At 44.0% G+C, this 13,588-nt stretch overlaps 1 protein-coding gene across 1 annotated transcript; it reads right to left on the reverse strand.

Annotated features, from left to right (window-relative positions):
* Positions 1-3,944: 3,944 nt before the first annotated feature.
* Positions 3,945-9,999, reverse strand: LOC143486803 (uncharacterized). Its single transcript, XM_076986245.1, has 8 exons — positions 9,844-9,999; positions 9,496-9,600; positions 9,105-9,158; positions 8,088-8,126; positions 7,854-7,901; positions 6,554-6,622; positions 6,110-6,181; positions 3,945-5,263 (listed from the first exon to the last, which is right to left on the reverse strand). Exons 1-8 carry the CDS (start codon positions 9,895-9,897, stop codon positions 4,793-4,795), a joined length of 912 nt encoding a protein of 303 aa, XP_076842360.1. The 5' UTR covers positions 9,898-9,999; the 3' UTR covers positions 3,945-4,792.
* Between the last annotated feature and the right edge of the window lie 3,589 nt (positions 10,000-13,588).

The following is a 13,588-nucleotide window of genomic DNA, read 5'->3' on the forward strand; positions in this document are numbered from 1 at the left end:
TGGCTACATGCAGGTCAGTGGCAATGCCGTTCTTGTGAGCTTGCCTTTTTTTCAGTAAACAGTTTTTAATAGACCCATTCACCCATGGCTTGTTATTAGGGTAAATCTTAATTTGTTTACAGGGGATAATCATATCTCTACAGAAAGCTACATATGAACATACAACATCAGTAATCACATCCAGATCATTACATGATTCCTTAAAAACGTCCCAGTCTGTACACTCATAGCACTCTGCAGACTGCAGACCACTCTTGAATGGGTATTTCTACCTCTTACATTTTTTTGGTGGTCAGTTTTTATTCAATAGCTTTTAAACAGTCCATCATAAGACCATAAAACATCTATTACACAACGTGCATCCTAAATAACAACGTGGTCAGTTTTTGTCCAATATTTCAATATCTTTTAAAATGTCGATCATAAGAGCATAAAACAAGTTATAGTACATTAAGTGCATCTTAATTAACAACCTTGTTTTGTGGAATTATGATGGGCCGTTTAAAAGCTATTGAAATATTTGACAAAAACTTACCACCACAAATTGGTGCAAGGTATAAATACCCATCTTTTACTTGTAGGTTATTTAGGATGCACTTAATGTAACACAACTTCTTTGATGGTCTTAGATGGACCGCAGTGCTCAGTGCGCAGTGCGCAGTGATCTGGGGTCTTTACGACCGCCACTTGCGTCCGTGTTAAGGTCATTTGTAGACGGTGCCTTAGACAGGCCCGTAGCCAGGGGGGATCGAAGGGTTCGTTCGACCCCCCAAATCTAATCTCACTAGTGATTTTGAAAAGTTGGCAACCTTGCTTAAAATTAATAATATGTTTAAATTATTGGTGGGCCGTTAACGGCGTTAACGGTGTTCGTTAATTTGATACTCCTATCGGGCGATATAAAAATTATCTCCGTTAATCTATTCTGGGTTGGGAACTGGGTCAAAATGGGTAAGCAAACTATGATGACTTTCAACTTGATAGTTGAGCTCGGCTGTATTCCTAACCAAATTGCACAGTAGGGGCGAGAACGAGTTTTCAAACCTGTGAATTACTAATCGTACGTGTGTTTACATGGATGCAGCCATGAAGTCGCCAGGTTTGCTTCATGGAAAATTCATTTTTAGGAACGTAAAGTGTTACCGGAGCGGAGCTCGGAGCGGTCGTTTTCTGCATGGTCCTAGCGCTAGATTCGTCGCTATTTAAATATTTCTTTTTAACCATTAAAACTGCAGAGGACCAAACCGGCTTTTGAAAAAGTCCCCCCCAAATTACGTCCGTGAGGTTAAATGTACTAAATGTTGGCTTACATTTCAAATATCATGTTTAGCTGAATAAACATGTTATCAACCCGTTTTAATGTACAGTATGTAGGCTTACAAATTCATGTTTAACTGAATAAACCGTTGAACATGAGTAGCCTACATTTTAATAAGCATGTTTTTTTTCTTCAAATATCAAAGTAGAACAGCTTCCTCAAGCAGTCATATGCATTTTGGAAACAGGAGATGAGCCCCTGGTCTAATGCGCCCTCTGTATTAAGAAACCCTATATCAAAAACGGACTTTTAGTCATTACTTGGGTAGCACGCATATGAGCCATTTTAATATAGATTAATCTAGATTAATTTCAAGATTTCAGTGAGATTAATCTAGATTTTAAAAATTAATCTATGTCCACCCCTAGTTTAAAATAAAAGGTTTGAAGTGCGCTCGTGTATTTAGGGGGCATTGGAGTAGAGAGCCAAATGAAGTCCACTTTTGGGGGAAAAGATCCCCCCCCCCCCCCCCCCCCCCCCCATCACAATGCTGGCTACGGGCCTGTTAGACGTTACAGCGGTGACAGGAGTATATTTAAAATGTTTTAAAAATATATCTATTCCTGACGTAAACAAAGTTGTAGATGTTTGTCTTGGTTGCCAGAAATAAGAATTAGCATATTTTGGCACTTTTAACTTAGTTATTCAAGAAAGAATTCCAAATATGTGATTTCCCAGTTTCCTAGTATGAGTGACTCTTGATCCCATTAAAATTAACTTAAAACTAGTTATAAAGAAGTGTGTCCTCTTATGGTCCCACAGAGATGTAGACTGTGTGAATAATCCGATATTTTTGTCTTCGCTATTTTCAACAAGCTAACGCTTAGTGCTAAAGGTTCAGCTCGGCTCCGCGAGTCACGTGATCGGATTCCCGCACTTGTTGATGGGCAGAGACAAACATGTGAGTGGAGCTACAGAATATCGATTAACTTATAAATACAAACTAAAGAAAATGGGGGATAATAGTAGACTATTAATTTTTTTACAAGCTGTTTACAAGCTTGAACGTGTCCGCGACCCACCCAGAACGTGTCCGCGACCCACCCAGAACGTGTCCGCGATCCACCAGTTGAGAATCACTGCTGTACCAGATTGTGTCCTATGCCAGGCTATGTCCTGTACCAGGTTGTGTCCTATGCCAGGCTATGTCCTGTACCAGATGGTGTCCTATGCCAGGCTATGTCCTATACCAGATGGTGTCCTATGCCAGGCTATGTCCTGTACCAGATTGTGTCCTATGCCAGGCTATGTCCTGTACCAGATGGTGTCCTATGCCAGGCTATGTCCTGTACCAGATGGTGTCCTATGCCAGGCTATGTCCTATACCAGATGGTGTCCTATGCCAGGCTATGTCCTGTACCAGGTTGTGTCCTATGCCAGGCTATGTCCTGTACCAGGTTGTGTCCTATGCCAGGCTATGTCCTGTACCAGGTTGTGTCCTATGCCAGGCTATGTCCTGTACCAGATTGTGTCCTATGCCAGGCTATGTCCTATACCAGATGGTGTCCTATGCCAGGCTATGTCCTGTACCAGGTTGTGTCCTATGCCAGGCTATGTCCTGTACCAGATGGTGTCCTATGCCAGGCTATGTCCTATACCAGATGGTGTCCTATGCCAGGCTATGTCCTGTACCAGATTGTGTCCTATGCCAGGCTATGTCCTGTACCAGATGGTGTCCTATGCCAGGCTATGTCCTGTACCAGATGGTGTCCTATACCAGGCTATGTCCTGTACCAGATGGTGTCCTATGCCAGGCTATGTCCTATACCAGATGGTGTCCTATGCCAGGCTATGTCCTGTACCAGGTTGTGTCCTATGCCAGGCTATGTCCTGTACCAGGTTGTGTCCTATGCCAGGCTATGTCCTGTACCAGGTTGTGTCCTATGCCAGGCTATGTCCTGTACCAGGTTGTGTCCTATGCCAGGCTATGTCCTGTACCAGGTTGTGTCCTATGCCAGGCTATGTCCTGTACCAGGTTGTGTCCTATGCCAGGCTATGTCCTGTACCAGGTTGGCTGACTCCGTGGGCCATAACTCACAGCCATGCCATTTCAAAGCAAACTGCACCTTCACGCAAACACCTTATTTATCAGCCTCTGTGGATATCATTACACCCCAAATGCTGTGTCCTGACCTGGAGAAAACTTAGACAACAAACACCCACGTTTCTAGAGACTCGGTAATGAACACCTCTCTACAGCAAACACTCATAGTCCACAATCAGAGTGTTCAGAGATGTCGGTCACATGTTTAGAAACCAGTAGCAGTTAAAGGTGTCATTGACAGTCATGGTCTGGTGGGTAGGGAACTGGTCTTGTTCATGGAGGGTTGTGGGTTTGATTCCCAGGCCCTAGGTCATGACTGAAGTGCCCTTGATCAAAGCACTTAACCCCCACTGCTCCTCTGAGACTGGGCTAGGGTACCATACCCCCCCAGTGATCACTAGTGTGTACTTCGTAAGTCGCTCTGGATAAGAGCATCTGGTAAATGCCCTAAACGTGTCTCCTGTTTGGTTAGGGGGCCATCCGGGTCTCCAGGTACTCTGAGAGTTCCACTGAGATATTCTTCATGTGTGTAATCACTATAAGTGAATGAATCACGGTAATAAGTGCACACGCAAACAGACACACATTTCAGGGTTTATTCTTTTTACTTATTTCATGTGTTAACAGATCCTGTATTTGATATAGTATAATGTAGTGTTAACAGGTCCTGTGTTTGATTAGTTATTGCACTGTTAACTGTCTCTGCAAAATATCAATCACATACTGAAGGAAAACTGCACTTGAGTTTAAAGGTTAATTATGATTAGTATTAGGGTTAGGATTACAGCAACACAAACAGATGTTGAATAGATACGTGTGACTGCCAAGCATGAGTGTTGGGAGTAAACAACACTGTTCGAACCTCAAATTAAAAGTGTTCTGATAATTCGAACATCTACTGATGTTGATGTCAGTAGAAGGTTAATATGGCCATACTCAGAATTACAGCACTGTAAACAAATACTGTTTAGATATGTTTAGATATAAATGTCAGTGTATCAGACGTGATTAAAATCCTGGTAGGATTACAAAGTGGTGTTAGTGATTAAACCCCAATGATGACCTCCAGTAATTGAATATAAATGTAATTAGTATGAAAACAAATACTGTTACATTGATATAATATAAATGTTTACTATAATTTGAAAGGAAGTACAGGTAAATGTTAGTTCCACGTGAGGGACTGAGAGACGTGTGTCTGGATTACATCACAGTAACACTGCACGGTTTCATTATGACATCATCACCTCCTTCATTCTCTTCTCCCTTCCTCTGCTTCTGATTGGACCATCAGTATCACCGTGCTGTTAACTTCTGAATGTGACATCACCATAATCAGCCCCCAGTGTCCCCCTCAGGGTCCACAGTTGTGCGTGTACTGGTGTGGATGTTCTGACATAGTGCTGCATCGTAAGGGTACCAGAGAGTTGTCAGATGGTCAGATGCTCGTCCAGTGGCAGCGTGCCGTGGGGCAGGTGTTCGGGGGAGCTGAGGGTGTGGTCAGCGGCCTCAGCACAGTCTCCGTTATCTCCCATGTCCTTGCAGCTCCGCCACTGCTGCAGCCCTGGCCCCGCCCACTGCTTCAGCCCTGGCCCCACCCACTGCTCTAGCCCCTCCACACTCTCTGTGCTTACACTGGCTGCACTCTCTAACTCTGGAACCACACCGCCCGCTGCATCAGCCACGGAGGTGGGGGCTGCGGCCGCAGGAGCTTCCACGGCCACGCCCTCCGTTGCAGCCACGGCCACGCCCTCTGTTGCAGCCACGGCCACGCCCTCTGTTGCAGCCACGGCCACGGCTACAGTCACTGCTTCCACAGGTGCCTCAGAAGCCACAATTTCCCGTATGGGCATGGTGTACACTTGGTAGTGAGGATGATTTCTGAAAGCATGGATCCAGCTCTGGAGAAAAGATCATAGAAACATCAGACATCAAACACATCAGACCTCAAACACATCACACCCCAAACACATCACACCCCAAACACATCAGACGTCAGTGTACAACCACACACATCAGTGAGTGTGTTTACAGCCACACACATCAGTGAGTGTGTGTACAGCCACACACATCAGTGAGTGTGTGTACAGCCACACACATCAGTGAGTGTGTTTACAACCACACACATCAGTGAGTGTGTTTACAACCACACACATCAGTGAGTGTGTGTACAGCCACACACATCAGTGAGTGTGTGTACAGCCACACACATCAGTGTGTTTACAGTCACACACATCAGTGTGTTTACAGTCACACACATCAGTGAGTGTGTGTACAGCCACACACATCAGTGAGTATGTTTACAACCACACACATCAGTGAGTGTGTTTACAACCACACACATCAGTGAGTGTGTGTACAACCACACACATCAGTGAGTGTGTGTACAGCCACACACATCAGTGAGTGTGTGTACAACCACACACATCAGTGAGTGTGTTTACAGTCACACACATCAGTGAGTGTGTTTACAGTCACACACATCAGTGAGTGTGTGTACAGCCACACACATCAGTGAGTGTGTGTACAACCACACACATCAGTGAGTGTGTGTACAGCCACACACATCAGTGAGTGTGTTTACAGTCACACACATCAGTGAGTGTGTTTACAGCCACACACATCAGTGAGTGTGTTTACAGCCACACACATCAGTGAGTGTGTGTACAGCCACACACATCAGTGAGTGTTTGTACAGCCACACACATCAGTGAGTGTGTTTACAACCAGTTTAAAAATAGTCTCACCCTCTGCATGTTCTCTTCATTACCACGACTGTCGTCTCTCATGTCAACGTTAGAGTTGGTGTCACCTGTGAGCTGAAAACAGAAAGAGTTAGCCCCGCCCATATATAGCCCCGCCCACAACACACAGCATCAATGTATAGACGTGGCCTTTGACCCCAGCACACCACAGAGCAGTCTGCAGTTCCAGTAGCTGCAGCAACTGAGGCAGGGCAACCCTGTCCCTGGGAGCCAAGATGGAGGACAATTCCTGTCCCTCGGAGCCAAGATGGAGGACACTTCCTGTCCCTCAGAGCCAAGATGGAGGACACTTCCTGTCCCTGACAGCCTGGATGGAGGATGTCTGCTCTGTGCTGCCTGTAGGTCAGAGACCTCATGTGGTGCTGCCCCCTGCTGGTGTGGTCATGTAGTGACAGCACACTGTTTGTTTCTGGTGAGTGTTATTACCTGCATTTTCATCTGAGCGGCTGTTTGTTCAGACGTGTCCTCAGACGTCTCAGACGTCTCCTCAGATGTCTTGGGGGGAAAGAGACAGTTCAGGTATCTATATTCAGTATAAATACAACTCTATTCTCTACTCTCCACTCTATTCTCTACTCTGCTGTAGTCTCTACTCTCTACTGTATTCTATACTCTATTCTCCACTCTCTACGTTACTTTCTACTCTACTCTCTACACTATACTCTCTACTCTACTTTCTACTCTCTACACTCAACTGTATTCTATACTCTATTTTTTCATTTTTACTCTCTTCTTTACTCTTCTCTACAATCTACTCTACATTCTACTCTCTACATTATTCTATACTCTATTCTCTACTCAATACTCTACTTTCTACTCTATTCTCTATACTTTACATTCTACTTTCTACTATACTCTGCTCTTTACTCTACTCTCTTCTGTACACTGTACTCTCTACTATACTCTCTACTCACTCTACAGTGTAAAACACACTGCAGTGTTACACATGATGCTGAGACATGATGTGCCATGCCGAAAATACACAGTTTGTTGTTTATGCTGAGAGAGTTGAGGGTAATGACCAACCCCCAGTAAGCTGTTGAGAAGAGTTTGGGTGTGAGTAGCTGTGTGTAATGACTGGGAACATGCCCACACTAATGACACAGACACTCTGCTCTGATATGTCTGAAACTGGCTCTACACTCGTCTGTTAAATTCACAGTTGTATTCAGTTAATTCATAATTATATTCAGTTATATTCAGTTCATTCACACTTATATTCCTCTTTCATAAAGCATCTGCAGTTTGGGGCCTGATTGATCTCACTGACTAATCACACTGATTAATTGCACTGACTAATCACACTGATTAATCGCACAGACTAAGCGCACTGATTAATCGCACCGACTAATCGTACCGATTAATCGCACTGAAAAATCGCACTGACTAATCGCACTGACTAATCGCACTAACCAATCGCACTGACCAATCGCACCGATTAATCACACTGACTAATCACACATGCATTTTAATGTCAGCGACGGGAGCTTGTAAGATCAACCAACCAAGTGTTCCTGTTATATTTCAAACACATTTTTTCCAGTTACTTCAGTGTGTGTGTGTGAATGTGGTTAGAGTACACCGGTGAATTAATACAAAGACCAAAACATACAGTGTGTTGGCAAAATGATTACTGTGTGTGTGTGTGTGTGTGTGTGTGTGTGTGTGTGTGTGTGTGTGTGTGTGTGTGTGTGTGTGTGTGTGCGCGCGTGTGTGTGTATTATACCTCACTCTGGTTTGAGCTCTCAGATTCAGAAGAGCTGGGTGTTCCTGTCTAAAAGCAAGCAAACAACAACTTGATTCTGATCCTAATTCGAACAATTCTTTCTAATTTTCCAGAATGCTTCCTTTAAATCATGAATTTTGGGGTGTGTGTGTGTGTGTGTGTGTGTGTGTGTGTGTGTGTGTGTGTGTGTGTGTGTGTGTGTGTGTGTGTGTGTGTGTGTGTGTGACTTCCTACCTGTTGCTCATGAATAGCTGGAACAGGAACCTCAGTGATCTGAACATGACAAACATGACTGAGCATTAATGGTCAACTCTGTTTCTGGAGTTAATTTGCTGTTTTTGCTGAGTGAATCACAGCTGAGTGCTGTTTTGTGGGTGTACCTGTGTGACTGGGTGTACCTGTATGACTGGGTGTACCTGTATGACTGTGTGTTGTGGGTGTACCTGTATGACTGGGTGTTGTTAGTGTACCTGTATGACTGTGTGTTGTGAGTGTACATGTATGACTGTGTGTTGTTAGCGTACCTGTATGACTGTGTGTTGTGAGTGTACCTGTATGACTGTGTGTTGTTAGCGTACCTGTATGACTGTGTGTTGTTAGCGTACCTGTATGACTGTGTGTTGTGAGTGTACATGTATGACTGTGTGTTGTTAGCGTACCTGTATGACTGTGTGTTGTTAGCGTACCTGTATGACTGTGTGTTGTGAGTGTACCTGTATGACTGTGTGTTGTTAGCGTACCTGTATGACCGTGTGTTGTGAGTGTACCTGTATGACTGTGTGTTGTGAGTGTACCTGTATGACTGTGTGTTGTGGGTGTACCTGTATGACTGGGTGTTGTTAGTGTACCTGTATGACTGTGTGTTGTGGGTGTACCTGTATGACTGTGTGTTGTTAGCGTACCTGTATGACTGTGTGTTGAGTGTACCTGTATGACTGTGTGTTGTTAGCGTACCTGTATGACTGTGTGTTGTGAGTGTACATGTATGACTGTGTGTTGTTAGCGTACCTGTATGACTGTGTGTTGTTAGAGTACCTGTATGACTGTGTGTTGTGAGTGTACCTGTATGACCGTGTGTTGTTAGCGTACCTGTATGACCGTGTGTTGTGAGTGTACCTGTATGACTGTGTGTTGTGGGTGTACCTGTATGACTGTGTGTTGTGGGTGTACCTGTATGACTGGGTGTTGTTAGTGTACCTGTATGACTGTGTGTTGTTAGCGTACCTGTATGACTGTGTGTTGTTAGTGTACCTGTATGACTGGAACTTTCTCTTCTTCTGTATGCGTTAACGGGACCTCAGTGATCTGAGTGTGAAATCACTGAATGAGCAGCAGAATTCAACACCACAAATATAATGAACACCACAAATATAATGAACACCACTGATGTATTAAATATCACAAATATAATGAACACCACTGATGTATTAAATATCACAAATATAATGAACACCACAAATATAATGAACACCACTGATGTAATAAATATCACAAATATAATGACCACCACAAATATATATGTTTGTGATGGTGTGCTCACTGAATTGTGTGGAATGATATGTAAATATCAGAGGTTATTGCAGGAATTGTAGTTTCCTGTTTCTGAGCTACGTATCGTGAGAGAGAGCCGGTGTGTTCTCACTGGTAGCAGGACAGGAGTGAAGCTGTCCAGAGTGTCCACCTGCTGTCCTGGGTACGTGTCTCTGTCAGAACTCCTCTGTGCAACCACAACGTCTGTCTGAGAAATCTGAAACACACGTCCAGTACATGAACTACCTGTCTGGTGAATGTTTTTGTAGATCAGTACATAGTCATTTAAGTGCATTTTACAGTTTATAGCATGTTTACTATAATACAAACAATTAAGAAGTGTAATATGTCTGTGTTAGTTAATTCAAGCAGACTATTACAGTAAGCTCTATTCTGTGGAGCCAGGTTAACCGTTACGTGACAGGATGAGGTTGGAGTGACGGCGGAGAGATATACTCACTGGATGGGCAGCAGCAAGGCCCAACACACAGAGCAGTGCTGTAGAGATCAGCATAGCGCAGACGGTCCTGGGAGCAGCCGACTGGAGGAAGACTTCACAATAGTGTCCCTCTGACTGGTGGGCAAGGGTTATATACACACACACACACACACACACACACACACACACACACACACACACACAAAGGGTTACACACACACACACACACACACACACATATGAAGGGTTATATCCCTTCATTGTCACTCGTAGGAGTGATGGATTTGTTTTTCTCTCACCAGACACACACACACACACACACACACACAATTGCACACATTTCACCCCCCCCCCCTCGTCTTAGGGGACATATAGTGGTTCAGAGAGGCATCCAACACTCTATTTATTTTTTCATGTAGTCTCCACTCCCCAAAACCTCCACCCCCTCCTCCACCCCTCCACCAGAAGCTAATTATGGACCAGGATTTCCTTTTGGAATGATTAACTGTACCAGTTTTTTTTTGTTACGCAGGAGTATTTATGAGTCTGATTTTTCTCTGCTGAAAGGTCAGTATTAGTGACACTGATTTACAGCTGGATACGTGTTTGAGTCACACTGGTGATGTTGTTGGAGGAGTGAGGGGGGGGGGGGGGGGGTGGACTGGACCTGCACCTTTAACTTGTTCTGGACTGGACCTTTAACTGGACCTTTAACTGGACCTTTAACTGGACCTAGACTGGACATTTAACTGGACCTTTAACTGGACCTGGACTGGACATTTAACTGGACCTTTAACTGGACCTGGACTGGACATTTAACTGGACCTTTAACTGGACCTAGACTGGACATTTAACTGGACCTTTAACTGGACCTTTAACTGGACCTGGACTGGGCCTCCATTCATTAACAGTGACAGGAACAAAGGGAAGAAAACAGGGCAGAGATGCATAGATAGATCGATTGATTAATTGATTAATTTATACTTTATTGATCCCTTTAAGAAGTTTCCTTCAGGGAAATTATTGTAGTGAAAAAAAAACAGCTAAAAACAATGGAGCTACAGTAGAAGCAGCCGCCTCGCACAGCGCTAAAGGAGTCTAGACTCGTGTGACTCATAGACTAGACTCGTGTATCTCATAGACTAGACTCGTGTGACTCAGACTAGACTCATGTATCTCATAGACTAGACTCGTGTATCTCATAGACTAGACTCGTGTATCTCATAGACTAGACTTGTGTGACTCAGACTAGACTCATGTGTCTCATAGACTAGACTCGTGTATCTCATAGACTAGACTCATGTGACTCAGACTCGTGTAACTCATAGACTAGACTCGTGTATCTCATAGACTAGACTCTTGTAACTCAGACTAGACTCGTGTATCTCATAGACTAGACTCGTGTGACTCAGACTAGACTCGTGTGACTCAGACTAGACTCGTGTGATTCAGACTAGACTCATGTTACTCAGACTAGACTCGTGTAACTCAGACTAGACTCGTGTATCTCATAGACTAGACTCGTGTATCTCATAGACTAGACTCGTGTAACTCAGACTAGACTCGTGTATCTCATAGACTAGACTCATGTGACTCAGACTCGTGTAACTCATAGACTAGACTCGTGTATCTCATAGACTAGACTCTTGTAACTCAGACTAGACTCGTGTATCTCATAGACTAGACTCGTGTGACTCAGACTAGACTCGTGTGATTCAGACTAGACTCGTGTGATTCAGACTAGACTCGTGTGACTTAGACTAGACTCGTGTAACTCAGACTAGACTCGTGTATCTCATAGACTAGACTCGTGTATCTCATAGACTAGACTCGTGTATCTCATAGACTAGACTCGTGTAACTCAGACTAGACTCGTGTAACTCAGACTAGACTCGTGTATCTCATAGACTAGACTCGTGTATCTCATAGACTAGACTCGTGTGACTCAGACTAGACTCGTGTAACTCATAGACTAGACTCGTGTGATTCAGACTAGACTCGTGTGACTCAGACTAGACTCATGTGACTCAAATTCTATGAGTCACAGGAGTCTAATCTATGAGACACACAAGTATAGGCACTCGAGAGAGTGACTCGAGTCGAACTTAATACGCCAACAATAAGACTTCAGACTTGACTTGAAACTCGTCCAAAATGAGTCGTGAACAATAAGAGTCGTTTTTATAGAAATAAATACTTTCTTTGTCTGTTTTCACTATTCCTTAGTTTTGTTTCAGTAAATTCAGTGAACATGTAAAGTATGTAAGAAACAAATTAAAGACACTGGAATGACCACATCAAACTTCATAAGGCACCGGGTAGGTTTGTTTAGTTCACTTGAGACTTGACTTAGACTCCAGCCAACAGACTCGTGACTAGACTTGGACCTGTTTTTTGCAACTTTTTTAACATTTCTGGTTGTCACAAAAGTTTGTTTATTTAGGACGTGTGGCCATCCTTCTCAAGTTACTATGGAAACAGCTATGTTTGCTACCACGGGAACCACTAGGGACAGCGTGCAGATTTCTGTCTTGACACAGTTGTTGTGATTCTGCCTTGAGGGACAGCAGGTCCATGGGGAGTTCCTCACGCATCTCCATGTATGGTCACTGTGGACTTCCGACATCAGTTCCTTGTTTTCCGTCTTGTGTGGAGCGGTGTGTAATTATGGAGCAGCCACATTCCCGCCTCGCTGCTTTTCTCATTACGCTGTACGGGACGAACGTGACGGGAGCACTGACACACCAGCACAGACCAGCACAGACCAGCTGGAGGGCCCACACCTCCAGGAAGAGTGAGGACACTTCCAGACATCTCAGCTTTTACTGCCTTCATTAAAGTAACGGCTGGATCTGAATCTTCAGTTACCATACACACCAGCTTCTACTGCTATGATGTGGTTTACACACACACACACACGTACACGTACACGTACACACAGACATGCACACAGTGATACACTCACACACACACACACGTACACACAGACATGCACACATTCACACACTCTCACTCACACACTCACACACAAATACACAGACATGCACACATACACACACTCACACACACGTACACACAGACATGCACACATTCACACACTCTCACTCACACACACTCACGTACACACAGACATGCACACACACACTCACACACACATACACACAGGCATGCACACACTCACACACACACTCACGTATACACATACATACACACACTCACACACACATGTACACACAGACATGCACACAATCACTCACACACACACACACACACATACTCACACACATATACACACCCACACTCACACACATAAATTTCTCTTCTTTAAATAAATTTCTCTATTTTATTCACATATTAGGTCTAAATGACCTTTTATTCTGTGTCATTTTGGTTTGAATGTCTTTTGGAGGCTCATACAGGTGGACACGTGTCCCCGACACACAGCAGGCCTCCTGTGCTGAGACACTAGTGTCTCCAGTAAGGGGAAACTGTAAAAAGTGTTACAGGATCTGTCCTCTGTGTCTGGTCTCACGTTCACGTTTGATGTCAGGCTGCTAGCTGCCTAACAACAGAAGATATACTGGCACAATGTTAAAACACTCAACAAATAGCACAGCTTTTAAAAGCACAGAGGTTATTCTGAAATAGTCTCTCTCTCTCTCTCTTGCATGTTGTGTGTGTGTGTGTGTGTGTGTGTGTGTGTGTGTGTGTGTGTTCTCTTTCTGTTCTGAAGCCCACATTTAGCACTTCTTTGTTCCACTTAATT

The sequence above is a fragment of the Brachyhypopomus gauderio genome, unplaced genomic scaffold (genome assembly GCF_052324685.1).
Source record: "Brachyhypopomus gauderio isolate BG-103 unplaced genomic scaffold, BGAUD_0.2 sc45, whole genome shotgun sequence".
Lineage (NCBI taxonomy): Eukaryota > Metazoa > Chordata > Actinopteri > Gymnotiformes > Hypopomidae > Brachyhypopomus > Brachyhypopomus gauderio.